Source organism: Mesoplodon mirus (assembly GCF_964341445.2).
Source record: "Mesoplodon mirus genome assembly, chromosome: 16".
Lineage (NCBI taxonomy): Eukaryota > Metazoa > Chordata > Mammalia > Artiodactyla > Ziphiidae > Mesoplodon > Mesoplodon mirus.
In genome coordinates, this window is record NC_138992.1 from 40,677,768 (window position 1) to 40,704,807 (window position 27,040).

At 40.4% G+C, this 27,040-nt stretch overlaps 1 protein-coding gene across 1 annotated transcript in view; it reads left to right on the forward strand.

Moving 5' to 3' along the window:
• Positions 1 to 27,040, forward strand: part of CDH17 (cadherin 17) — a gene marked incomplete at its 3' end in the record, with an annotated part of 84,912 nt that overhangs the window by 46,864 nt on the left and 11,008 nt on the right. Inside the window, exons 12-14 of the mRNA XM_082601163.1 lie at positions 964 to 1,155; positions 23,251 to 23,495; positions 26,548 to 26,678. Coding sequence (XP_082457289.1) covers positions 964 to 1,155; positions 23,251 to 23,495; positions 26,548 to 26,678 — 568 coding nt within the window. The remainder of the gene's footprint in view (positions 1 to 963; positions 1,156 to 23,250; positions 23,496 to 26,547; positions 26,679 to 27,040) is intronic.

The following is a 27,040-nucleotide window of genomic DNA, read 5'->3' on the forward strand; positions in this document are numbered from 1 at the left end:
AGCTGTGTGGTCTTGGGTGGGTTTTACCTCTCCAGTTTTTTGCTCCTCTGTCAAATGGAGATGATAATATAGCTACTCAGTAGGGTGCTTTGTTTTTTTTGTGGTACGCGGGCCTCTCACTGTTGTGGCCTCTCCCATTGCGGAGCACAGGCTCCGGACGCACAGGCTCAGCGGCCATGTCTCACGGGCTTAGTTGCTCCGTGGCATGTGGGATCTTCCCGGACTGGGGCACGAACCCGTGTCCCCTGCATCAGCAGGCGACTCTCAACCACTGTACCACCAGGGAAGCCCAGGTGCTTTGTTTCGTTGCTTATCTTTATTGAGCACTTATTATGTGCCAGGCATTCAGGGATTTTATATGCATCGTCTCTGTAAATCACCACAGCACACATGAAGTAGGTTCTGTTATTATTATTATTATTATTATCATCATCATCTCCAAGGACAGATGATGAACCTGAGACTTTAAAAAATTAGATAACTTATTTCAGTTCACCCAGGTCATAAGTGACAAGCCTAGGATTCATACCCAGACCATTTGACTCTGAAGTTCAGGCTCTTAACCACTATTCCCTGATTGATTTAAGAATTAATTAAAAAATGTAAAGTGCCTGCCACATTGTAGGTACGCAATACATAGTAGCTATCTATTTGTCTCAACTATAATGATAATTACAGTTATTAAACATATTGGATGTGAGTGGAGGGATATGTTTTAGAATCCTATCAGTAGATCTCTGAGATGTTGTGTTTCCTGGTACAATGGATGTCAGTCTACAAGTATGACTGATGTCAAAATCAAATGTAACCCACTCATTGATAGAAAAAAACATTCTTGGTAAGTATGGATGCAAACTGTGACTTGTGTCCATTCTGAAACCAAGGAGACAAGTTTGCCCTTTGACAACTGTATTCGATGACAATGGACATTCTCATTGTTTCCTTCCCCTGTTTCCTTCTTAGTATGGAAACCTAACTCTCCCTGAAGATATAGCCATTGGAACTGTCATCTTAACCATCCAGGCCACCGATGCTGATGAACCATATACGGGAAGTTCTAAAATCCTGTACCGAATTACACAGGGAGACAGTGAGGGATGTTTGGAGATTGAAACAGATCCCGAAACCAATACTGGATATGTGAAGGTTAAAAAGGTAAATAGCACATTGAATGGAATTTGTCTTTTTCAAAGGTTAATTTACTTAGGACCATTCAAGGACCTATAAGCAGAGGTGACATATTAGCAGTGACCTCTCAGGTGTGTGATGGACTCCTGGAACACTCTCAGTTATTCCTGTCCTCCCAAAAGACAGAAGGCGGGATTCTTGTTCTGGGTCTGTCACTAACTGACCAAGTAGCCTTTGCAGAGTGAGGTAGGATTGACATATAAAATATATAAACTACAAGATAGAAATTTTTTTAGTATAAGTATGTCCCATGAAATACTTGGGACATACTTATACTAAAAAATTGCTTGTTGTTTACCTGAAATTCCAATATAACCAGTTGTTCTATATTTTTATTTGCTAAATCATGGGCAAGGTGGTGCTCCAGGCTTTACTTCTCTCTTTGCAAATGTGGGGTATTAGACTAGATGAACCCTGTGAGCCCTTTAGGCTGTAGACTCTTTATTCTAATGGGCCAGCCATTGGCTCCTCTTTAATAATGACTGGAAATTGGTTGATCTCCTTTAATAGACAAGTTTTAATAAACAAGTCTATTCTTTCATGGCTTCTTCCCTGCCTACCCCTTACTTTCATCTTTTATGGTATTGCTGAGTCCACTGGCTCTTGCTTAGACTCTCCCTTTGTAAGGACTGGGTAGTCTAGAGCCAAAATCTTGATTACCATGATACTTGCTTTTTAATAGAGGGTCTTCTCATCCTTCCCTCAATCTACTCCCATCCCCCACTGTGTACAGCTGAAGTTTGACCCTTTCCTCCATGGCTGCCTCATTTATGCTTTAGAGCATGTAAACCGTTTGCCAGATGACTCAATGGGAAGCAGCACTTGTCATCCAATGTAGTTAGAATTAAAAGGGGTCAGAGCTACAGCAATAGAGACTTTGCAGACATGGTTGAATGCTGAAGGTTTGTAGGGCAGTGTGTTGGAGGCTGCAAAAGAAAGCTCTGGAGGAAAGTTTTGACCCAGAATAAAGGAAAGCTGAAGTAGAGGCTTAAAATGAAGACAAAATAGAATAATTTCACAGAAAATGGATAGAAGCACAGGGAGAAAAGTGCTAATGCTGAAGGAAGCCCTGGGGCAGAATCTCAGAAGTCTGATACCATTATGACTATATAACCTACTTCTGACAAAGGGCCTCGCTGGGTTTTAGCTGCGAGGTTTTTGTGTGGACCTACTCAAGACATTAGTATTTTGTGTGAGTCTGACATTTGGAAAAGGTGCCATAACATCTTCCCCCTCTATTCATGGCTGCCTACATGGAGACAAAGAACCCAGAAGGAAAGGCCAATTTTCAGAGTTTGCAGTGGGTGGTCCAGGCAACATACGTGATCTTTTGCAGGAGGTAGGGACAGATAGCTTCTATTCTTCCACAGGCCCAGAGCTCTCTAGGCATCTAAGAGAAGATAAAGCCCTGTCCATCTCAGTATGAATGAGTCCCACGTGTCAGTAATTTTTCATGGTGGCTTGTTGTGAATCAACTTAAGTTAATTGGACCATTTGTGGCTAAAGGGCACCTATAGGGAAAAATTGGTAACCTTGATGATTAGCAGTAAGTGAGGGCTGTAAGTATCCTCCCACATGCTCTTGACATGAGGAGGTATGTTACAGTACAGCAGGCCTCTGGCCAAAATCTTTGTCACATCCTTGTTTTGTTTGTGGTTATATTCCAAGCGTCCAGAATATTGCCTGGCACATAGTGGAGGTTCAATAAACATTGGTTGCATTGAATAAATAATTGAATTCTGTGCCATGTACAATTAATAACAAGCAGGGACAAAAATCATCATCCAACTTGTGCTTTAGGCTTGTGATGTCCCAGCTCTCTGTCCCTCAGGCACTGTGGGCACAGTACTCTAGTGAGAGGATTCATCTGACTGTCCACAGAAAAGGTGTTGATACACACAACAGAACTGGCGTCCTGGAACTATGAAGGGTACAAGCTGCTAGACTAGCCAGATGCTACACTCTTGTTCATTTAATGACCAAGAGATATACTATATTTTTAACCAAACGGCATGTCTTCAATACGACTAATATCACAAAATCTCTTTGTAAGATCACTTTGCTAATTAACAAACCTTCTAGTGCAGCTTGAGATAGTGTGAGCTCAAAGCCTGTAGTAGCTGCCTCTAGAGTGTGGATCTCTGATTAGGATCTGTCAAATGCTAAGTGACAGCCAGCCCAGAGGTGAGAATTCTTGATGAGGATACACTAGATGTTAGCCAACTGCCCCTAGGATGTGTGTACTCACATTGACAGATGTATATATCATACAGTTTTCAGTATTTTAAATAAATTAGACTCTATTATGTGGTTTTTCGTGTGTAGCTTAGCCTTACTTCTAATTCCCTGCCCATTAAGCCATCCATTGCTTCAGAACCATTGTGTTGATCATTTTTTAAAAATTTAAAATCCCAATGTAGACTAGTTTTATTTCCTAATATTTTCTTCTTTTTTTAACATCTTTATTGGAGTATAATTGCTTTACATTGTTGTGTTATTTGCTGCGGTATAACAAAGTGAATCAGCTCTACATATACATATATCCCCATATACCCTCCCTCTTGTGTCTCCCTCCTACCTTCGCTAACCCACCCCTCTAGGTGGTCACAAAGCACCGAGCTGATTTCCCTGTGCTATGCAGCTGCTTCCCACTAGCTATCTATTTTACATTTGGTAGTGTATATATGTCCATGCCACTCTCTCACTTTGTCCCAGCTTACCCTACCCCTCCCCATGTCCTCAAGTCAGTTCTCTACTTCTGCATCTTTATTCCTGTCCTGCCCCTAGGTTCTTCAGAACTATTGGTTTTTTTTTTTCTAGATTCCATATATATGTGTTAGCATATGGCATTTGTTTTTCTCTTTCTGACTTACTTCACTCTGTATGACAGACTGTAGGTCCATCCACCTCACTACAAATAACTCAATTTCGTTTCTTTTTATGGCTGAGTAATATTCCACTGTATATATGTGCCACACCTTCTTTATCCATTCATCTGTCGATGGATTTAGGTGGCTCCCATGTCCTGGCTATTGTAAATAGTGCTGCAATGAATACTGTGGTACATGTCTCTTTTTGAATTGTGATTTCTCAGAGTATATGCCCAGTAATGGGATTGCTGGGTCGTACGGTAGTTCTATTTTTAGTTTTTTAAGGAACCTCCATACTGTTCTCCATAGAGGCTGTATCAATTTACATTCCCACCAACAGTGCAAGAGGGTTCTCTTTTCTCCACACCCTCTCCAGCATTTATTGTTTGTAGATTTTTTGATGATGGCCATTCTGACCCAGGTGAGGTGATACCTCATTGTAGTTTTGATTTGCATTTGTCTAATGATTAGTGATGTTGAACATCTTTTCATGTGTTTGTTGGCAATCTGTATATCTTCTTTGGAGAAATGTCTATTTAGATCTTCTGCCCATTTGGGGTTTGAGTTGTTTGTTTTTTTGATATTGAGCTGCATGAGCTGCTTGTACATTTTGGAGATTAATCCTTTGTCACTAGTTTCATTTGCAAATAATTTTTCCTGTTCTGAGGGTTGTCTTTTTGTCTTGTTTATGGTTTCCTTTGCTGTGCAAAAGTTTTGAAGCTTCATTAGGTCCCATTTCTTTATTTTTTTTTAAATTTCCCTTTCTCTAGGAGGTGGGTCGAAAAGGATCTTTCTGTGATTTATGTCACAGAATGTTCTGCCTATGTTTTTCTCTAAGAGTTTTATAGTGTCTGGCCTTACATTTAGGTCTTTAATCCATTTTGAGTTTGTGTGTATGGTGTTAAGGAGTGTTCTGATTTCATTCTTTTACATGTAACTGTCCAGTTTTCCCAGCACCACTTATTGAAGAGGCTGTCTTTTCTCCATTGTATATTCTTGCCTCCTTTATCAAAGATAAGGAGACCATATGTGCGTGGATTTATCTCTGGGCTTTCTATCCTGTTTCATTGATCTATATTTCTGTTTTTGTGCCAGTACCATATTGTCTTGATTACTGTAGCTTTGTAGTATAGTCTGTAGTTGGGGAGCCTGATTCCTCCAGCTCCGTTTTTCTTTCACAAGATTGCTTTTGCTACTTGGGGTCTTTTTTGTTTCAATACAAATTGTGAAATTTTTTGTTCTAGTTCTGTGAAAAATGCCATTGGTAGTTTGATAGGGATTGCATTGAATCTGTAGATTGCTTTGGGTAGTAGAGTCATTTTCACAATGTTGATTCTTCCAATCTAAGAACATGGTATATCTCTCCATCTGTTTGTGTTGTCTTTAATTTCTTTCATCAGTGTCTTATAGTTTTCTGCATACAGGTCTTTTGACTCCTTAGGTAGGTTTATTCCTAGGTATTTTATTCTTTTTGTTGAAATGGTAAATGGGAGTGTTTCCATAATTTCTCTTTCAGATTTTTCATCATTAGTGTATAAGAATGCCAGAGTTTTCTGTGCATTAATTTTGTATCCTGCTACTATACCAAATGCATTGATTAGCTCTAGTAGTTTTCTGGTAGCATCTTTAGGATTCTCTATGTATAGTATCATGTCATCTGCAAACAGTGACAGTTTTATTCCTTCTTTTCCAATTTGGATTCCTTTTATTTCTTTTTCTTCTCTGATTGCTGTGGCTAAAACTTCCAAAAGTATGTTGAATAATAATGGTGAGAATGGGCAACCTTGTCTTGTTCCTGATCTTAGTGGAAATAGTTTCGGTTTTTCACCATTGAAACGATGTTGGCTGTGGGTTTGTCATATATGGCCTTTATTATGTGGAGGTAAGTTCCCTCTATGCCTACTTTCTGGAGAGTTTTTATCATAAATGGGTGTTGAATTTTGTTGAAAGCTTTTTCTGCATCTATTGAGATTATCATATGGTTTTCATCCTTCAATGTGTTAAGATGGTGCATCACATTTATTGATTTGCATATATTGAAGAATCCTTGAATTCCTGGGATAAACCTCACTTGATCATGGTGTATATCCTTTTAATGTGCTGTTGGATTCTGTTGGCTAGTATTTTGTTGAGGATTTTTGCATCTATGTTCATCAGTGATATTGGCCTGTAGTTTTCTTTCTTTGTGACATCTTTGTCTTGTTTTGGTATCAGGATGATGGTGGCCTCATAGAATGAGTTTGGGAGTATTTCTCCCTCTGCTATATTTTGGAAGAGTTTGAGAAGGATAGGTGTTAGCTCTGCTCTAAATGTTTGATAGAATTCGCCTGTGAATCAATCTGGTCCCGGGATTTTGTTTGATGAAGATTTTAAATCACAGTTTCAATTTCAGTGCTTGTGATGTGTCTGTTCATATTTTCAACTTCTTCCTGTCTCAGTCTCAGAAGGTTGTGCTTTTCGAAGAATGTGTCCATTTTATTGGCATATAGTTGCTTGTAGTAATCTCTCATGATCCTTTGTATTTCTGCAGTGTCAGTTGTTACTTCTCCTTTTTCATTTCTAAGTCTGTTGATTTGAGTCTTCTCCTTTTCTTCTTGATGAGTCTGGCTAATGGTTTATCAATTTTGTTTATCTTCTCAAAGAACCAGCTTTTAGTTTTATTGGTCTTTGCTATCATTTCCTTCATTTCTTTTTCCTGCATTTCTGATCTGAACTTTATGATTTCTTTCCTTCTGCTAACTTAGGGTTTTTTTTTGCTCTTCTTTCTCTAATTGCTTTAGATGTAAGGTTACATTGTTTCTTTGAGATTTTTCTTGTTTCTTGAGGTAGGATTGTAGTGCTATAAACTTCCCTCTTAGAACTGCTTTGGCTGCATCCATAGGTTTTGAGCCATCGAGTATTCATTGTCATTTGTTTCTAGGTATTTTTTTATTTCCTCTTTGATTTCTTGAGTGATCTCTTGGTTATTTAGTAGTGTGTTGTTTAGCTTCCATGTGTTTGTATTTTTTACAGTTTTTTTCCTGTAATTGATATCTAGTCTCATAGCATTGTGGTCAGAAAAGAAAGTTGATATGATATCAATTTTCTTAAATTTACCAAGGCTTGATTTGTGACCCAAGATGTGATCTATCCTGGAGAATGTTCCATGACCACTTGAGACGAAAGTGTATTCTGTTGTTTTTGATGGAATATCCTATAAATATCAATTAAGTCCATCTTGTTTAATGTATCATTTAAAGCTTGTGTTTCCTTATTTATTTTCATTTTGGATCATCTGTCCATTGGTGAAAGTGGGGTGTTAAAGTCCCCTACTATGATTGTGTTACTGTCGATTTCCCCTTTTATGGCTGTTAGCATTTTCCTTATGTATTGAGGTGCTCCTATGTTGGGTGCATAAATATTTACAATTGTTATATCTTCTTGGATTGATCCCTTGATCATTATGTAGTGTCCTTCTTTGTCTCTTGTAATAGTCTTTATTTTAAAGTCTATTTTGTCTGATATGAGAATTGCTACTCTAGCTTTCTTCTCATTTCCATTTGCATGGAATATCTTTTTCCATCCCCTCACTTTCAGTCTGTATGTGTCCCTAGGTCTGAAGTGAATCTCTTGTAGACAGCATATATATGGGTCTTGTTTTTATATCCACTCAGCAGTCTATGTCTTTTGGTTGGAGCTTTTAATCCATTTACGTTTAAGGTAATTATTGATATGTATGTTCCTATTACCATTTTCTTAATTGTTTTGGGTTTGTTATTGTAGGTCTTTTCCTTCTCTTGTGTTTCCTGCCTAGAGAAGTTTCTTTAGCATTTGTTGTAAGGCTGATTTGGTGGTGCTGAATTCTCTTAGCTTTTGCTTGTCTGCAAATGTTTTAATTTCTGAGTGAATCTGAATGAGATTCTTGCTGGGTAGTGTAATCTTGGTTGTAGGTTTTTTCTTTTCATCACTTTAAATATGTCCTGCCACTCCCTTCTAGCTGCAGAGCTTCTGCTGAAATATCAACTGTTAACCTTATGGGGATTCCCTTGTATGTTATTTGTTGCTTTTCCCTTGCTTCTTTTAATATTTTTTCTTTGTATTTAATTGTTGATAGTTTGATTAATATGTGTCTTGGCATGTTTCTCCTTGGATTTATCCTGTATGGGACTCTCTGCGCTTCCTGGACTTGATTGACTATTTCCTTTCCCATATTAGGGAACTTTTCAACTATAATCTCTTTAAATATTTTCTCACTCTCTTTCTTTTTCTCTTCTTCTTCTGAGTCCCCTATAATTCGAATGTTGGTGCATTTAATGTTGTCCCAGCGGTCTCTGAGACTGTCCTCAACTCTTTTCATTCTTTTTTCTTTATTCTGCTCTGCAGTAGTTATTTCCACTATTTTATCTTCCAGGTCACTTCTCCATTCTTCTGCCTCAGTTATTCTGCTATTGTTTCCTTCTAGAGAATTTCTAACTTCATTTATTGTGGTGTTTATCATTGTTTGCTCTTTAGTTCTTCTAGGTCCTTGTTAAAGGTTTCTTTATTTTCTGCATTCTGTTTCCATGGTTTTGGATCATCTTTGCTATCATTACTCTGAATTCTTTTTCAGGTAGACTGCCTATTTCCTCTTCATTTGTTTGGTCTGTTGGGTTCTTACCTTGCTCCTTCATTTGCTGCATATCTCTGTCTTCTCATTTTGCTCATTTTGTTTGGGGTCTCCTTTTCACAGGCCACAGGTTTGTAGTTCCTGTTGTTTTTGGTGTCTGCCCCCAGTGGGTAAGATTAGTTCAGTGGGTTGTGTAAGCTTCCTGGTGGAGGGGACTGGTGCCTGTGCTGTGGTGGATGAGGCTGGATCTTGTCTTTCTGTTGGGCAGGACCACGTCTAGTGGTGTATTTTGGGGTGTCTGTGAACTTATTATGATCTTAGGCAAACTCTCTGCTAATGGGTGGAGTTGTGTTCCTGTCTTGCTAGTTGTTCTGCAGGGGGTATCCAGCACTGGGGCTTGCTGGTCATTGAGTGGAGCTGGATATTAGCGTTGAGATGGAGATGTCTGGGAGAGCTCTTGTTGATTGATACTATGTGGGGGCCAGGAGGTCTCTGGTGGCCCAATGTCCTGAACTCAGCTCTCCCACCTCAGAGGCTCAGGCCTAACACCTGGCCAGAGCACCAAGACCGTGTCAGCAACACAGCTCAGAAGAAAAGGGAGAAAAAATAGAAAGAAAGAAAAATAAAATTATTAGACTAAAAAACTTTTTAAATTATTAAAATAAAAAAATTTTAAAAAGAAGAGAGCAGCCAAACCAATAAACAAATCCACCCATAACAACAAGTGCTAAAAAACTGAACTAAGATAACCATATAAATCAGAAACGAGTCAGTCGCATACAACAAACCCAAAGTCTACAGTTGCTCCCAAAGGCCACCACATCCATTTTGGGATGATTCATTGTGTATTCAGGTATTCCACAGATGCAGGGTACATCAAGTTGATTATGGAGATTTAATCTGCTGCTCCTGAGGCTGCACAGAAAAATTTCCCTTTCTCTTCTTTGTTTGCACAGCTCCTGGGGCTCAGCTTTGGATTTGGACCCGCCTCTGCATGTAGGTCATCCTCTGGTGTCTGTTCTTCGCCCAGACAGGAGGGGGTTAAAGGAGCTGCTGAATAGGGGGCTGTGGCTCACTCAGGCCAGGGGGAAGGAGAGGTGTGGAATGCAGGGAGAGCCTGCGGCAGCAGAGGCCAATGTGACATAGCAACAGCCCAAGGTGCACTGTACGTTCTACCGGGGAAGTTGTCCCTGGATCACAGGACCCTGGCAGTGGCGGGCTGCATAGGGTCCTGGTAGGGGCGGTGTGGATAGTGAGCTGTGCTCGCACACAGGCTTCTTGGTGGTGGCAGCAGCAGCCTTAGCGTCTCATGCCCGTCTCTGGGGTCCGCGCTGATAGCCGCGGCTCGCGCCCTTCTCTGAAGCTTGTTTAGACGGTGCTGTGAATCCCCTCTCCTCGCGCACCCTGAGGTCTCTTGCCTCCTAGGCAGGTCCAGACTTTTTCCCGGACTCCCTCCAGGCTAGCCGTGGTGCACTAACCCCTTTAGGCTGTGTTCACGCCACCAACCCCAGTCCTCTCCCTGGGATCCGACCTCTGAAGCCGGAGCCTCAGCTCCCAGCCCCCGCCCGCCCCGGGTGAGCAGACAATCCTCTCGGGCTGGTGAGTGCCGGTCGGCACCGATCCTCTGTGCGGGAATCTCTGCTTTGCCCTCCACACCCCTGTTGCTGTGCTCACCTCCGCGGTTCTGAAGCTCCCCCCTCTGCCCCCCGCAGTCTCTGCCCGTGAAGGGGCTTCTAGTGTGTGGAAACCTTTCCTCCTTCACGGCTCCCTCTCACTGGTGCAGGTCCCGTCCCTATTCTTTTGTCTCTGTTTTTTCTTTTTTCTTTTGCCCTACCCAGGTACGTGGGGAGTTTCTTGCCTCTTGGGAGGTCTGAGGTCTTCCGCCAGCGTTCAGTAGGTGTTCTGTAGGAGTTGTTCCACATGTAGATGAATTTCTGATGTATCTGTGGGGAGGAAGGTGATCTCCTCGCTTACTCCTCTGCCATCTTGAAGGCCCTCTCCCTGATATTTTCTTAATCACAATTCTATCAGCACCTGTTCATCTGAATTACAAATGTGCTAACAGCAGGTGAAATTCACTGAGGAGCGCACACTCCACAACTGAAGCCCCTTGTGCTTCATGAAGCACTTCTGCACACGCTCCTTTTCTTCTCACGCCGACTCTGAGGGAGGCAGAAATAGCCCCGCTGTACAGATGAGGTTCAGCAAGATACAGCCAGTCCCCCAGGGATGGCAGAGTTGGGAACTTGACCCCAGGCTTCTGACTCCCTTCAGGAAATGAGTTCTGTTGGGGCCTGGCATTGCCATTTATTAGCTCTGCGACCTTGACCAAATGTTGTAACCTCAGACCTCAGTTTTCTGATCTGAAACATTGGTAAAATGGCAGCACCTTCTTGATAAGGACATTGGAGGATTCAGTGTGAAAATACATATAGAGCTCTTAACACAGCCCCCAGCAGGTAGCAGTCAATTTAATAAATGTCCAGCATTATCTTAATTCTAATTAATTAGAGTGAGGGCAGAAGCCAGGATTCTGCCTGTGGATAGATGTGTTTTCGCTTCTTGCCAAGGGGAGCAAACTTGTCTAATCCAAGAGCCAAATGGTGCCCACTGGGGACTGCTGACTCAGCCTCTCTGTGGGAGGACCTAGAAATCAGTAATTTTAGTGCCCTGCAAAGTGTTTCTCCTTTACTCTTGTATTACTACCACACTTCACTTTTGACACCAGGTTTGTGGGTTTTCCACACATCAAGCCATTATCCAACACCAGCCTGATGTCCTACAATTTAACTCAGTTCTGACACTGTCTACCTGGAGATAGCATCAGACCCCACAGGTTGAGGGCTCAGTCCCACAAGACTCCCCCCACCCCACCTCAAAAGTCAGTTGCAAGTCCTAGGTTGTCACCTGTACTTCTGACTGACTGGCTAGAAATCAGAGGTTCCCATGACTCTCTCCTTGGGTTGGATCATTTGCTAGAACAGCTCACAGAGCTCAGGGAAACAGTTTTACCAATTTTTATTTAATAAAGGATATGATAAGGGATATAGATGAGCAGCCAGATGAGGAGATACATAGGGCGAGGTCTGGGAGGGCCTCAAGAGTACGAGCTTCTGTCCCATGGAGTTAGGGTGTGTATCACTTTCCCAGCACATGGATGTGTTCACTAACCCACAAGCTCTCTGAAGGCCTGACTTTGGGGATTTTTACTGAGGCTTCATCATGTAGACATGATTGATCATTAACTCAATCTCCAGCCCCTCTCACCTTCTGGGGATGGGGTGGTGGGGGGCTGAAAGTTCCAAGCTTCTAATCATGGCTTGGTCTTTCTGGTAACCAGCCCCCATCCTGAAACCATCCAAGGAGCCACCAAGAGTCACCTCATTAGAATAAAATGCACTCCTATCATCCAGGAAATTCCAAGGGATTTAGGAGCTCAGTGTCAGGAACCAGGGGCAGAGACCAATATATACATTTTTTACTGTTTCACTTGCCCCTAGTGATGCTTAGGATTAAGCAAGTTTTAGAAGTGCTGTCCTCTCTCTGCTTGCTGCCCCAAGCTCTCACTTGTTGTGTGGTAGATCATCATACTCTTGGGACCAAGCAGGTGTCAGGAGCCAGGAAGGCTATTTCTTTGAACCCTTCCTGGCTCATCAATAACTCTCCTGGCACCTCCTTTCTTGAAATTCAGGAGTTTGTTTTGGCTTTAATGGTTTTTTTAATACAAATTTTGTCACTACTTCATTATGGCTGATCCTTTTTAATTCTTAGTACGTGACTTATTTTTAACCAGCCAGAGTATCATCTGGAAAACAAATGTGCACTTTTTTCTCATCACTGATGACTGGTGAAAATATTAAATATCCCCAGTCTCAATTCCTTTCCTTCAGCACTTTATCTCTGCTTCCAGGTTGAATCTAAATCATGGGGTTTGACCTTTTGAGCAGTTGTATGCAGAAGAGCGATTGTGGCATGAGCATGTGTTTTCAGCTTACCTGATGAGTAAGTTGCCCAGATGGGCCCGAGGTAATCCCAAGAGGCCACGAGGGTCTCTTGACGTGGCTTTGCAGGCCTGCCATGTCATGAAAGACAGTATACGTGGTTTGACAAGTCTTGTCCTTGATTATCATTTGCAAATTTAGCATCTTCCATTTCTAATTTTATCCCTGGAAAATTTGGTTCAGTGTTTTTCCTGGTGTGAAAGTTAAGCAGACTGATTGATGACAGGCTGATTCTTCCATTCAGTAAGTGTTTCAGGAGCACTGACACCCTCTCCTAGGAGGGTGACTCCCAAGAGACTGACACTGGTCTCCCTGCCCAGGTCACATGAATTCAAATCCATCCCTCCCATGGCTGCTCCCAGAGTTAACTTTCTACAACACAACCCCCCGCCTTGTCAGTCTTGTGCTCAGCACCTCTCTCTGCTCATCATAGATAAAGTCCCAACTTCTTAGCTTGATGTGCATCTTTTCTGTCATCTCTCTCTTCTCTCAGCTGCACATGGTCTGTTCTGGTAACACAGGCTGCTCCTCATCTGCAGATATACCATCTCATTTCTTTACCCCTTCACCTCTGGTGACCACATGAAGGGATGGAAAAGCCAGGGAGGGGACTTAGGACCTGATGGTAAGAATGGGGGGTGTGCATCCTCTGCCTGAGCATATAGAATGCTATGCTGCCTGTCTGAGCTTGGGTGTGGCTGGACCCACAAGGAACAGAGTGCTGTGTTCTTTATCTACACGGCAGGCTTGCTCTGGGGGCCGCTGCCTTCCTGCTCCATCAACCAGACCTTCTCAATTTGACACCCCTGCCCTTATCCCCTGAGATGATGAATGGGTCCCTGGGAGTCAGACACTCCAGCTTGCACACACCTCCCCACAACCCCCCAGGTGAGCGGCCCTTTCAGACCGTGTGGTAGTGATCAAGAGGTCATCATGGGGTTGTGCCCTGCAGGCAGTGGGTGCTTATCTCTATGAAAAACCTCTTTTTTTACATCTTAGTTAGCTTACAAAATTTTATATCCTGTATTTTAACAAAGGTCAATTGATTCTTATTTTCCATCTCAAATGACCTTGAGTCTTCATACATAATTCTTTCTCTTCGATATGGGCAAACTTTCTATTATACTTTCTTTTGAACTAGAAATTGGGTTGTGATGTTGTGTGCGTTTGTGTGTACATGGAGGAGAGGGTTTCTAGAGAGTGGGGATTTTCTCCAGAATCTCTTTCCCACTGGAGTCTGCAAGGGCTTGAGAAGGACCAAGCCCTTATCATTTTTATCTATCCTAATGGATATACTATGGGCACTGCATGTCATGGAAGTGATGAGAAGCAAAGAAGAATATAACACAATTCCTCTTCTCAGAGAGCTCATGGTCAATAAGGACCTAGAATACATAACCAAACAATTAGAATCCTGAGTGAAGTATGATGAGATTACAGAGGACATGGAGCTCACTCATGTGGGGATAGAGAGGAAGGTCCAGGGAAACCAATATGGAGAGGACAGCATTGAGCCAATGTTTGACTGAGGGGGAGAATTGTTTCAGATGTTGGGGAAGGGAAGGCCAAGCTAATGCAATCATGTGTCAGTTTTTCTCTTCATGAAAGGATACTACCATTTTTGTTTAACTGATGAGAAACTGATATAAACTCAAGTTAAAGAGCTGACAGCTCACCAGGAGATCCTGGGTCCTCCAGGCCTGGAAGAGTGAATAAAACAGTGCAGTTCCCATAATCTATAAGGTGCCTTTGGGCTTTATTTTGGTTCCTTCATCTTTTTGAGGTCATGGGTACCTTTGAGACTCTGACAAAAGCTACATATCCTCTCCCTACCAAAAGATTCACATATGAACATATGTATTGTTAAACAACAAAAATTCAATGGAGTAAATTTAAGGATCAAATTGGCTTTATTAACTACTTCATAAATCAAGTGTCATCCCATTTAGCAAATAGAAAGAAGCTCCACAAAGCTGTAGAAAAGAAAATATTTTTTAAATGTAGAAAGGGGGCGGACAAAGGAAATTATTAGCAAAGAATGTATTGTTTCAGACAAGCTTGCCCCCCTAAGGGGAACAAAAGGGCCTATGGGGTGGATTACCTCACTAGTGCTGACCAGATAATTCAAGACTGACTGGTTAAAGGTTGCATTCCTGGAGCAGGGATTGAAACTGCAATAGGTTAGTTATTAAGTTTTGATTTGCTTACATGGGTTTTAGCACAAGTGACTCCATTTTGGACCTGCTGTTTCTTTTTAACAATTTTCCCCTTTTGATCAGACTCTCAGCTTATCTGAGGGATGTGATCAAAATTTAAGGCATTAAATGCCACTACCACATACCTCTCTGTAGTTCTCTCAGCTTCTGTTGATCCTCTGTGTGGTACTCACAAGTCATAATGTTTTTTTGCTTAATCTCTGTGATAGTCACAGGCATCAGCTTCAGGTTCACAATTTTTAAGTTGGTCATTCTCTTTGTCTCTTTTCTGATGTTCTAGTCTTAGGGAGTCTTTGTAGTTAGCAGTTGTGAGCATGCACTTAATGCTTTTTTTTTTTTTTTTTTTTTTTTTTTTTTTTGCGGTATGCGGGTCTCTCACTGTTGTGACCTCTCCCGTTGCGGAGCACAGGCTCCGGACACGCAGGCTCAACGGCCATGGCTCATGGGCAAAGCCGCTCCGCGGCATGTGGAATCTTCACAGACCGGGGCACAAACCCGCGTCCTCTGCATCGGCAGGCGGACTCTCAACCACTGCGCCACCAGGGAAACCCTGCATTTAATGCTTTTGAGAGAATACAGCACATGAGGGAGAGTACTCTGATTCTAACAAGCAGGATAATTCCCAATGTTTGGAGTGCACTTTGGAGCCATGGTCCCCAAGACCCAAACCAATCAAATCAAATAAGTAAAAGAGAGAGTCCATTGCAGGAGTCACCCTTTTAAGCTAAGAGGAGTGGCTTGCTCAGTGATCTTATGGAACTGAATTTCAGCTTCCCCGGAAGTGTTACTCCAGGTGCAGCAGGTGGTGTTGGCCACAGTGCAGACACCTCCTTGCTCAGCTAAAAGAGAATCAAGAGCTATATTATTATCAAGAACAACTTTGGCCAGAAAGTCTAAAGATTTTTTTGTTGGACAGCTATTGCTCTAACAGAGAATTTTTCAATATGTTTCAATATTTTCAAGAGTTAAGGAAAGGTTCCTGATCTAGTCTCATTTACATATACTCTTTTTTTCTCTCTCATTTACATATACTCTTAACCGGGGAAGTATGGCCCTGTTAAAGGAAGTGAATCCTAAATCATGAATACCTCTTGATAATTCCTTTCTAACTCAATGATGTAAATCCAGGGGAGTCAACCAATGAGGTATCTCAGTTTGTTTGTGAACAGTTAGGGGAACAGTCAGATAACCTAAGAGACATTGCCTGATATGTACCAGCCGTCTAGGTACATAAGAAGAATGACAACCACCACAGACAAAGATAAATCCTGTCGGGACACAAATCACTTCCACCAAGGTGGCACTGTTAATAGATTCACTTGCAGGGATAGTTGCATTTGCCTGTTCAAGCTAGATGTCAGTTAGGTTTTCTCCTAGCCTGAAATAGTAATTGTTTTAAATTTCAGAGGTTACCTCCCTTAGCAATGGCCTGGAAGATACAGATGGTGGTGTTACCTTTCCAGGCCAATGCCAGAGTAAAAGAAAGGGAAAGAAAAAAAAAAGTTTCTTGTTCAGTTGAAGTGTGAAGTCTTGATGTGGTGTCTTGGAAGGAAGCATCTACCTCAGTGTCAGCTACTTCTCTTCCCAGTCAATTTGATTTGGAGATTTCCAGCATTTGTATAAGACCAGATGTCAGGTGGAGTCTTCTTCAGCTGTGAGATGTGTATCCAAGGTTTAAGACCCTGAAGTTTGGCTGCCATCTGGGTAGTGAGGAGGACCTGGTATAGTCCCTTCCAAGGAGATTCAAGGGCAGTCTTTGTTCTTAGTGATTCCAATTCAGAAGGGTGGGAGAAAACTGGAAACATTAGTTTGGAAAGTTGTAGCCAGATGTTTGAGGAAAGTAGAAGAATTCAGGATCTAGTCCAGTTTACAAGTATATAACAAATCCTTAAAGACAATTAGCAGGATTAGAATCTAATATAGATAAAGGTACAAACATAATTTATTAAGCAGTTAATAAATTTAAGCAGTTATTCCTGCTTTTTTAAAAAAATCTTTTTAAGGATAATCCCACTAAAACTTAATTTGTTTGCATTAAATTTGCCTTGATTATTTACATAAGTGCAGCAAGAATAGTGATTGACTATATAAACTCTTTTTAAGGTTGCTTTGCTGGAACCTTGGAAGCAAGGTACTCTCTGAGTCTATGTACATCTCTCTCAAATGTGACAATTCAGTCCAAGCCTTGGTAATATGGTCAATGTTTCCAGTTGTGTTCCATTACAGGAGAACAGATTCTTATTGAACTTATGTGAATGACTACCTATGTCGCCATGAAAAGAATACATTAAGAGTTTCTGAATTCTGGAGAGATCATGTAGAAAAAAATGTCATTTTTGTTTACAAAGGTATAGTGTATCAGTTGCTGTAAGTCATAGATTGCTTAAGAGACAAGATTTCTTTAAATCTGGAAAACCAAAGCATTAAGGAAACAGCAGTGTTTTAAAAGTCATACAAATTATAATCAATCATCCTCCTCAATTTATTTAATCCAATGTAATTAATACTTGCTCTATTTGAATCTAGTTTTTCCACTAGTTCTGGAAATTCTTACTCAGTTTAGTTTTATGATCTTAAAATGACCAGAAACCTGTATTCTAGAATACCTGTCAGAGTCCTTTTTACGGATTTCTCTGAAGATGAAGCAATTTTGTAGGAACATTTTTGCAAAAGCATTAGAATAAAAAAATTAACTATCTGTAAATGACAAAATCCTTAAAATGCCCATTATTAAAGATCTGATGAGAATTCATTATAATGGAATTGACAAGGAAATTTGGTTATTTTTGTAATATGTAATATTTAAGATAATAATTACAATTATGACTGATAACATCATACCAGGAAATAATAGATTTCCAGGAATTTTATCCCATTTCTGTAACACTTATAGCATGTACCTATACAAATATAACATAAAGAAGGCTCGGTATTACTTGTTTGATGATTTTTCCCATGTAATTTAACATATCAAATAAGCCTAATTAGTGTAACATCTCTCTTTTTATAAGGAGAAAGAAGAAATCTTTTCTGATGTTTCCAAAGGCCCTCTGGAAAATCCCAAAGTTATTTCCAGGTCAAAAAGACTTCACTTAGAATTTGATTTGGGGAAGTTTGCCAAAAAATTCAAAAGGTTTTGGACATTTGGCTAAAAAGGATCACAGATCATTATGAAACAATACTTAATAATCCACTTAATTATCCAAAGTGACAATAAAAGATTTCAAGAGCAAATGCAATAAGTTACACAATTGAGCCAAACTTTGCTCTTTTAATATTGAGAAGACTCAATTTACTTAAGTAATCAAAGACCTGATAATAAAGATATAAAACACAAAAAGTTATTTTGATAAAACACAAAATCTTTGCTTTCCAGGCAGGTTATTTTAAAGATAAAGAAAAAACTTTGTTTAAATTTCTTATTAAGAGTATATCTCATTTATTAGTAAATCTAATAAAACTGTCCTTTTAACAGAGGAAAGAAAATTAAGTTTTAGTTTTACATAAGTATATTACTGGTATTAAAGCTTATTTTAAAACCTTTATAATAACAATTTAATTTTTAGCCAACTTGACCACACAAGATTTCCTTTTTTCCTCTCTTTTTCTGTTTCTCTCTTTCATTCTTCTTAACTTCCTATGTCCATAGTTTGTCCTTTTTTTTTCTTCCCATTTTGAAATAACTAGTTTTACTTTAGAGCAAAATCACTTTTATTTCCCTCAACAAAATGTATCTCCATACTTCATACTCTTTTAACCAAAAAAAAAAAAAAACCAACTCCAAAACAAAAAACATATCCAATTTTCCTTGCATACAGAGTTGTTTCTTATTATTTCAAATTGCATATATTAGAATTCTTAACCCTTAGAAACCTTAATTTATAGTGAAAATTTAGTAAGCAGTTGTGGACTATTACACTAGCATTCTTTAGATTAGCAAATTTGTGAATACATTTCATAATTTTTAGAAATACATGCTTCTTCATAGTAAAATTTTTAATGTGGTACAAACCATATATACTAATAGAGCCAAATATCTTTAGTTCCTCTGCAAAAGGAAACCAAAAGTAGGTAAAAATCTACGTTCAGTAATTAATGTTTTAGTATTTTATATTATTTAGAAGTGATCTAGATATTCAATGAACTTCTATCATTTAATTTAGCAAAATGTAAAATATAATTATTGCAGAAAAAAGTTTACCTAAAAACTCTTATCCCACTTACATCTATCTAAATCACATGCTCCCAACTATTATGTTTAGATTACCCATGAAAACTTCATGAGACATTAGACAAAGTCAGCCATCACCCCAAGCTTTTTTTGTTTTTTAAAAGTTTTTGCTGACAAATTTTGTAACAGAGATAACATGGACTTATTTGACTAATAAACCCATATAGAATAAAGTTTGTGTGCCTGTATTATATTCAGTGTAATTCTAGACACATTCTATTTTAATCAGACCAGTAACTCTAAATTAACTTTGATATAAAATATTTTCCCAGAATATATAAAACTGAAAAACATTTGGATTAGCCTCTATTATATTTTTGAGACTTTCTATGAAGACTAAATTTATATAAATGTTTGTTTGTTTAAGCCAGCTAAATAGAACTCTTTTGTAAATGAATTTTAGCAATACCATACATCTGCAACACACGTATATGTAGACACACATGAACATACAGACGGATGCAGAGATCTTATCACATCTGTTTTACTAGTTATTAAAAGAGTTGAATTTAAGTTGCTTTTTTTGGTCCTAAATTTCAAATGACCTTTCCCCTTTTTGTTTTTCTTCTGATAAAACTTACCTCCCTGAAGTTTGTACTTTAACATTTACATCTCAGAGGCACAGGGAAGGAATGCAAGTTATAAGCCTTTTAAGATAAAATAGGGGCAGTTTGGAGATTGGTAAAAGGAATAGGTGAACTTTGAATTGCCTCTAGAGCTGCATATCTAGTTTTGCAAAGATTTGTAAGATGAAAAGAATTGCTCTTGATTCCTCACGGAATTGGGTTGAAACCTAAATGACATCATAAATAGCTTGTCAGTTTTCAGCCTATTTAAATGGTAAATGTTTCTGGCAGTATTAAAGAACTCCATGACCCAAGAGGTATCCTCAAAGAGGGTGCAAAGGTTACTACCTTTCTAGGATCCAGAGTTACTCCCAAAGATAGCAAAAGGAAAAAACTGACAGCCTGCTTGCCCTAGGTAGGCAGAAAGCCAAGCCAAGCTCTTGTTTTATTAATAAAAGGTAACTAATTAATAGTTTCTTCAGAGTGGAGAGGCAATTCAGACAGAAGATTACCAGAATGAATATTCAAATAAAGGAGGATGGAGGGGAGCAGTAGGAATTATGTCAGTCCTATAGTCTTTTTGGGGTACCCTTTATAGCTCTCATTTTTTATTAGCCTTTTGCAATGAAATTTTCAATGACACTATTTTGGAATTTTTAAGTCTTTTAGAGGCTTCTGCATGCCAATTAAAATAGGTATTCCTTGATTTTAAGCGCAATTCTTTTTTTTTTTTTTTTTTTTTTTTTTTTGCGGTACGCGAGCCTCTCACTGTTGTGGCCTCTCCCGTTGCACAGCACAGGCTCCGGACGCGCAGGCTCAGCGACCATGGCTCACGGGCCCAGCCGCTCCGCAGCATGTGGGATCTTCCCGGACATGGACACGAACCCGTGTCCCCTGCATCGGCAGGCGGACTCTCAACCACTGCGCCACCAGGGAAGCCCTAAGTGCAGTTCTTAAATGCTTTTATCTAATTGGAACGTTTGCTAGGACGCTTAGCAGCAAATGGAGTTCAACTTCCATTACTTTCTGTTCATCCATATTTGGGACCTCAGTCTGATGGTTACCAAGCCAAGTTCTTATGCACAAAATTCTAGGTTGTCTTTAGTAAAATTTTGGCCATTTTTTTGTAGGTATTTATAGCTCCTGAGACATAGTTTTTAGACATAAAATAGCAGGTATGCTGGAAGGTGGTGCACTTAACTCTAAATTTAGAGTTTATGGATCCCATTAGCTATGCTGAACTAATACCTAAAAGGGCTGTGCCACTGACTTGGGAATTGTGCGTTGTTTTACCATGTATTGTACCTTGTTGCACAGAAATTTTCTTTAGGTTGGCAGGTGGTCTGTATCAATCTAACCTGTTCTATGACCAACTTATCCTAATACAGGAGTCTTTGAGTTAGGTGGTGAGCACTCTAACAGTCCTTAAATGCTCCATCTGTACCCACCAAATTTTGCAGCTTTTTTTTTTTTTTTTTTGGCTTCTGAGATCTCTGCTAGCAATAGCCCTTACCTACACAAAATAAGACAAACAAACATGTACACCTTAACACACCAGAGGTAACCAAGAGATGTTACTGCAGACTGACCAAGAGAAGGTTGTGCACACCATCAGCAATTCCCAGCATGGATTAAGTCAACAGACTCCAGTAAATGGGGACTGTGGACTGGAACTAAGGAAAAGGATTCTATACAACCGAGGGGAACTTCAGACAGAACCAAGGGCTAGGGACTCAGATACTGCATGGAACCATCTGCCAGCTCAAGTTGACCCACTGAGCCCTGGACTGGAAAGCCAACTGGATCAGAAGCTAAACACAAAGAGAGTGGAGCTTGGAGGGGTTTACCCCCAGCTCTTGGAAATGGCAAAAAAGACAGTGAACTTAGAGTTTTTGAGGGGTACCACACCTGTGTTTCTTATTGTCCTCAAAGCTGTTGTAAATCTCCTTCAATCCCACCACTGCCACCAAATTTGTTAACAAAAATTCAACTGAGGAAATTTAAGGATCCAGTTGGCTTTAGTAAACAATTAATGGATTGGACATTAGCAATCTAGCAAATAGAAAGAACCTCCGCCAAGCTGTAGAAAAGGAGAGGTTATTAAAGGCAGAAAGGAGGCGGAAAAAGGAAATTATTAGCAAAGAATGCATTGTTTCAGGCAAGGTTGCCCTCCTAAAGGGAACAAAAGGACCTATTGGGCAGATTACCTCACTAGTTCTGATGGAGTAATTCCAGGTTGATTGGTTAAAGGTTGCATTTCTGGGCAGGGGTTGAGACTGTAATTAGGTTAGGTATTAAGTTTTGGTTTGTTGACATGGGGTTTAGCACAAGTGACCCCACTGGGGTCCTCCTGTTTCTTTTTAACAATACAATATTTAGATTTTGGTTTCTAGGAGTTCATGGATCCCAGGAAACCCTTTCTTCCCCCTTTAAAAGCCCTACTTTAGGGTTGTCTCACTCCTCAGCAGGTCTCTAGGATTAGGACTTTTTCCCCATAGAATTATTGATTCTGCCTTGAGAGGAACCTTCAAAGAATGTAAACCAATCGTTTGGGTGGTGATATTTTTAAAAAAACCAATTGCTTAAATGATACTTAAGTCCTTTTATGCTAGCCTGACATGTATTGTTTAAGCTTATTCTTTTTTTTTTTTTTTTTTTTTTTTTTAGTGTTTTACTTTTACTTGTTGACAGTTTGCTTTATTTATTTATGGCTGTGTTGGGTCTTCGTTTCTGTGCGAGGGCTTTCTCTCATTGTGGCAAGCGGGGGCCACTCTTCATCGCGGTGCGCGGGCCTCTCACTATCGCGGCCTCTCTTGTTGCGGAGCACAGGCTCCAGACGCGCAGGCTCAGTAATTGTGGCTCACAGGCCCAGTTGCTCCGCGGCATGTGGGATCTTCCCAGACCAGGGCTCGAACCCGTGTCCCCTGCATTGGCAGGCAGATTCTCAACCACTGCGCCACCAGGGAAGCCCCTAAGCTTATTCTTGAAGGCTTCCAGAGTTAGGAACTTGCTTTTTGAAGCAACTCTTTCTGTCTTGGGTAGCCCTAACTGTTAAATTCTTCCTCAAACTAAACCAAAATTAGTTTCTTGATTTTCATTCCTGGTCCTGTCCGACATGGCTTGAACCAGAGCAGACCATCGATCTCTTGATTGTGTCTGCTAAACTCTCCCACCCTCCATGAGTTTAAAGTCTTTTATTTTGAGGTTTAAGTCCTGAGGTTTCTGGGAAATCATCCTCCACCAATGTGAAAATCTCTGCATAAGCATTTCCCAATGACTTCTGAGAACCATCTTCAGAGAATCAGTAAGTTTCTGCTGAATGAATGAATTACTCAAGGGTTAATAAATTTGAGGAGTGCTGCATTGATTTCCTCTTCTAGGAGAGTTGGAACACACATTAGCATATTAAAAGTCCTGAAAAGTCCTGCAGCAAAAACTTTTCCACGGCTCTAGTATCCTGAAAAGTAAGTTTTTGCTGACACTAAATTAAGAACTGCTGCTCTGTAAGCGTTTTTCAAGGAACATAGGGAATGAATCTTAAGAGAGCTAATTATCCCCCAATTAATTTTCCTTCTTTTTTTTTCCCTACACAGCCTCTTGATTTTGAAGCAGCAGCCGTTTACAATATTGTGTTCCAAGCAGAAAATCCTGAGCCTCTGGTGCCTGGTGTACAGTACAATGCCAGCTCTTCTGCTACATTCAGACTTATTGTGACAGATGTGAATGAAGCACCGCAATTTTCCCAACAAGTATACCAAGCAAAAGTCAGAGAGGATGTGGCTAAAGGCACTAAAGTGGGCAACGTGACTGCCAAGGATCCGGAAGGTCTGGACATAAGGTAGAGGAGAGCAGTGCTGGGCAGGCCTAGCCGTGTGCTGTGACCACAGATGGTGGGGAGGAGGAAGGGCTGGGAAGGGCAGAGAAGCTGGCCTGACTCCAGGACTCTCCCCTAAGGGAGCAGCCAGCAATCTGAGGCCATGTCCCAGTGCACTTGGTGAATCTGCCCTTGGTTCTGGCAGGTGCCAGTACCCTGGGGGGCACCAGTGAGAATCCAGGCTCGGGCAAGCGGGAAGCGGGTCAGATTCCACCCCAACCTGCCTACTGCAGGTCCCAGCTGACAGCTGGTGAGTTCAGGAAGTGGGGTCTAGAGACTGGGCTGTCCACAGCTAGGCCCTCTGTCTGGACCAGTCATGGGACCAGGGTCTGGGGAAGAGTTCCAGCCCCTAAGGCGAACTGGAGTTCTAAACAGAAGAATAAAGCAAAAACCTGACTGGGCAGACTCAGCCACCTGACAGGGTGAAGGGAATCTTCTCAAAGGGGGTTGTATAGGATCCTCAGCTTTGCAGAGAGCAGGTCTGGGGCAACAAGACTCATTCCAGAACTCAGCCCTGGAGAGATGAGTACATGGGCTAAGAAGGTTAAACAAGATGTGTAACTCTTTCTATCTTAGCAATTCTCAATCTTTTTTTTTTTTCAGTGCAATAGAACCCACACAGATTTGCCTTAAATATGTACAATGATAATTAATTTTTCTAAGCTAACACATGTATGTGTATGTATCCATATCTGTATCAATATCTATAACCTTTTTAAGATCATCTAGTTAATAAGCACACAGATAGGACTTGAACCCGGATCTTTTGCTTCTATTGTATAACATCAGTCCTACTGTCCATGGCATGACAAATATTTTAGCGTGACTTAAAACCCATGCATGTGGTTATGAATGACAATTCCTTAAGTGCCTCTAAACATTTAAGGGGAGTTTTGCCTCCCATTGAGTGATCATTTAGGCAATTGGAATCAGTTCCAAGACCTTTTTCTTATTGTCTGTCAGAGTAAAGATCCCACCTACTGTTTTGCTCTGCAAGCACTTGTCAACTTTCATAAAGACAAATATGAGAAAGGAAAGAAGACGGGTTGTACTGTATGGATAGTGTAGATACTGCTCCATACATGTCACTAATTATGATGGGGCACAAAATGTTCCTAATTTAACAACCATTTGTTGTTTAACAAATGATTCTATCTCCCTTATGAGAATGCTATGAAAGTTATTAGTCAGAGACAAGTGAGTAAAAATTTGAGTTTATGAGTGGAGAAAACAAAGGCATTTAAGATCATTCCTCAGATGGATCCAGGAAAAGATATAACATATGTACTATTAAGTTAAAATCAGGAGATGAGAAAGAAGACTGAGAAAGGTAGTGTCCTGTAAGAGACAAATGAAAAAAGTACTTCATGAATGAGGAATAATCAGTAGTTCAAATGCTAGTAATGAGTCAGTTAAGAATTAAGGATGACTCCAAAGCTGCCAAAGCCTGAGCAATTTAATTCTTTTCTTTCTTTCAGGTCCACAGACTTAGAATCCATTAACACCCAATGGCTCCTAATCCAATATATCAGTAAATATTAGAGATTCTTTCATTGAAACATATCCAGAATCCACCTGCTTCTCACCACTTCTGCAATGGTCCAGGTCACCAAAATCATCTCCTCCACCCCTCCCTGAGTCCATTCACTGCAGTCAGAGTGTGGGTCTTTAAAAAAGTAAATCAGATCATGTGACTCCTCTGAAAACCCTCCAAAGGGTGTCTATCTCACTCAGAAATCCCGACTACATAGGAATTTTTAATTCACCGACCATACACATAACCTAACACAGTGCTTGGCATATAGAATATTCTAACACTGGGGAAAAATTAATTTGAACTAACACATTATAACTTCTTAATCATTCTCCTACGACTGGACATGTAGGTTGCTTCCAGTATTTTTTTTTTAATTCTAGAAAAGTTTTGAATGTATGTATCTAATTCTTTTTCTTAACTTCTGTTCAATTGTTTTTTACTTGGAGAACATATCCAGAGGTGGGATTCTTTGACCTAAAGATATAGACATCCTATGGCTCTGATGTGTTGTTCCCAAAAGGCTATAGAAATGGGTTTTCCTGTGGTTCTAGGCTTGTCTCTCTCAAATTCACCTTTCATACACCTACCAATGAGTTCCATTGAAGACACAGACATGACTAGGTCACTGTCCTGCTTACCACCATTCCCTGGCTGCCCACTGCTTCTCATGATCCAGCTCTTTCCAACACCTCTGGCTTCATCTTTTGCCATCCACTGCGTCCTGTTGATATTTTATCCCACCACTGCTGGAATGTCTGATGCCTCCACACGCTAAGATACTCCTTGGCCTCTCAGCCTTAGTTCATACAATTCCTTCTGCTTAAAGCATCCTTCTTTTTCTTGCTTTAGTTAACATCTACTCTTTCAGAAAGACTTCTCTGATTCCCATTAACTTATTTGGGATTCCACATGGCCTCTTCGTATTCACCACATTTTACTGGAATTATCTGTCTCAGTGTCTATCTCCTCCACTGGCCTAGAACCCCTTTTTGTAATCTCTCTTGGTCCACAGCCTGATATTTGCTAAGCCCTCAATAGATGTCTGCTGAATGAGGAATTCACTGCGCCACCCACCGGTAGCCTCTGAGTACCCACCCATTCACACATTTCCACCAATGAGTGTTCAAATTTTGAGAGGGGGCGGTTTGCTAATCAATTTTAAAAGATAATTCCAGGTTGTTTTAATTGAAATTCTTTGATTGCCAGAAAAGTTTAACTTTTTTTCTGCTAGAGTTTGTGACTATACCTTTTCTTTTAAAACAAGTGCAAAAACCACTTTGTAAGGATGAACAAATCCTCCCTTTGAAGGCAGATGGTATGCAGATAAGCAGTAATAATATTAGATCATGCTTCTTTAAATACGTTGTCAGTAATATGCAAGGCATGGTACTGTTATAATAGCATAGTGATGTATAAACTGTCTTTACATTTTCATGCAGAGTAATGTGGGCTTCCTTTTGCTCTTTTCTCTTACTAAAGTTATTCATTAAGAGGTGACAAGAGAGGTTGGCTAAAAATTGACCCCGTCACCGGCGAGATCTTTAGTGTGACTCCGCTGGACAGGGAAGCTGAAAGTCTGTATCAGGTACAAGTGGTGGCAACAGAAGTAGGTGAGCCTAAATAAAGAAATTTAAAAAATAATAAATAAAAGGTAACACAAATGATTAGGGGCTACATCAGTAGAAATGGGAAGGAGGGTGAGGTGGGTGGGAAACTGGGTCAAATTGTCAGAATATCTTACAGTGGAAAAATGAGAAGGGTACAAAAGTGGAGAGAAGTGTTCACACCTTCTCGGTTTTGTTCAAGATGAGAACCCCCGTGCCCGTTAGCAGGGCTCTTTCAGGCAGGGATGCACCTGGAGGCTGGCTAGGCTTCAGGGCTGCTGCTCACTCTGTGGTGTCCTGAAGGGACCACAGCTTCTAGGAAGGTTCCTGTGTCCCCACTGAGCTACCTCCCTTCCTCCAAAGTGGTT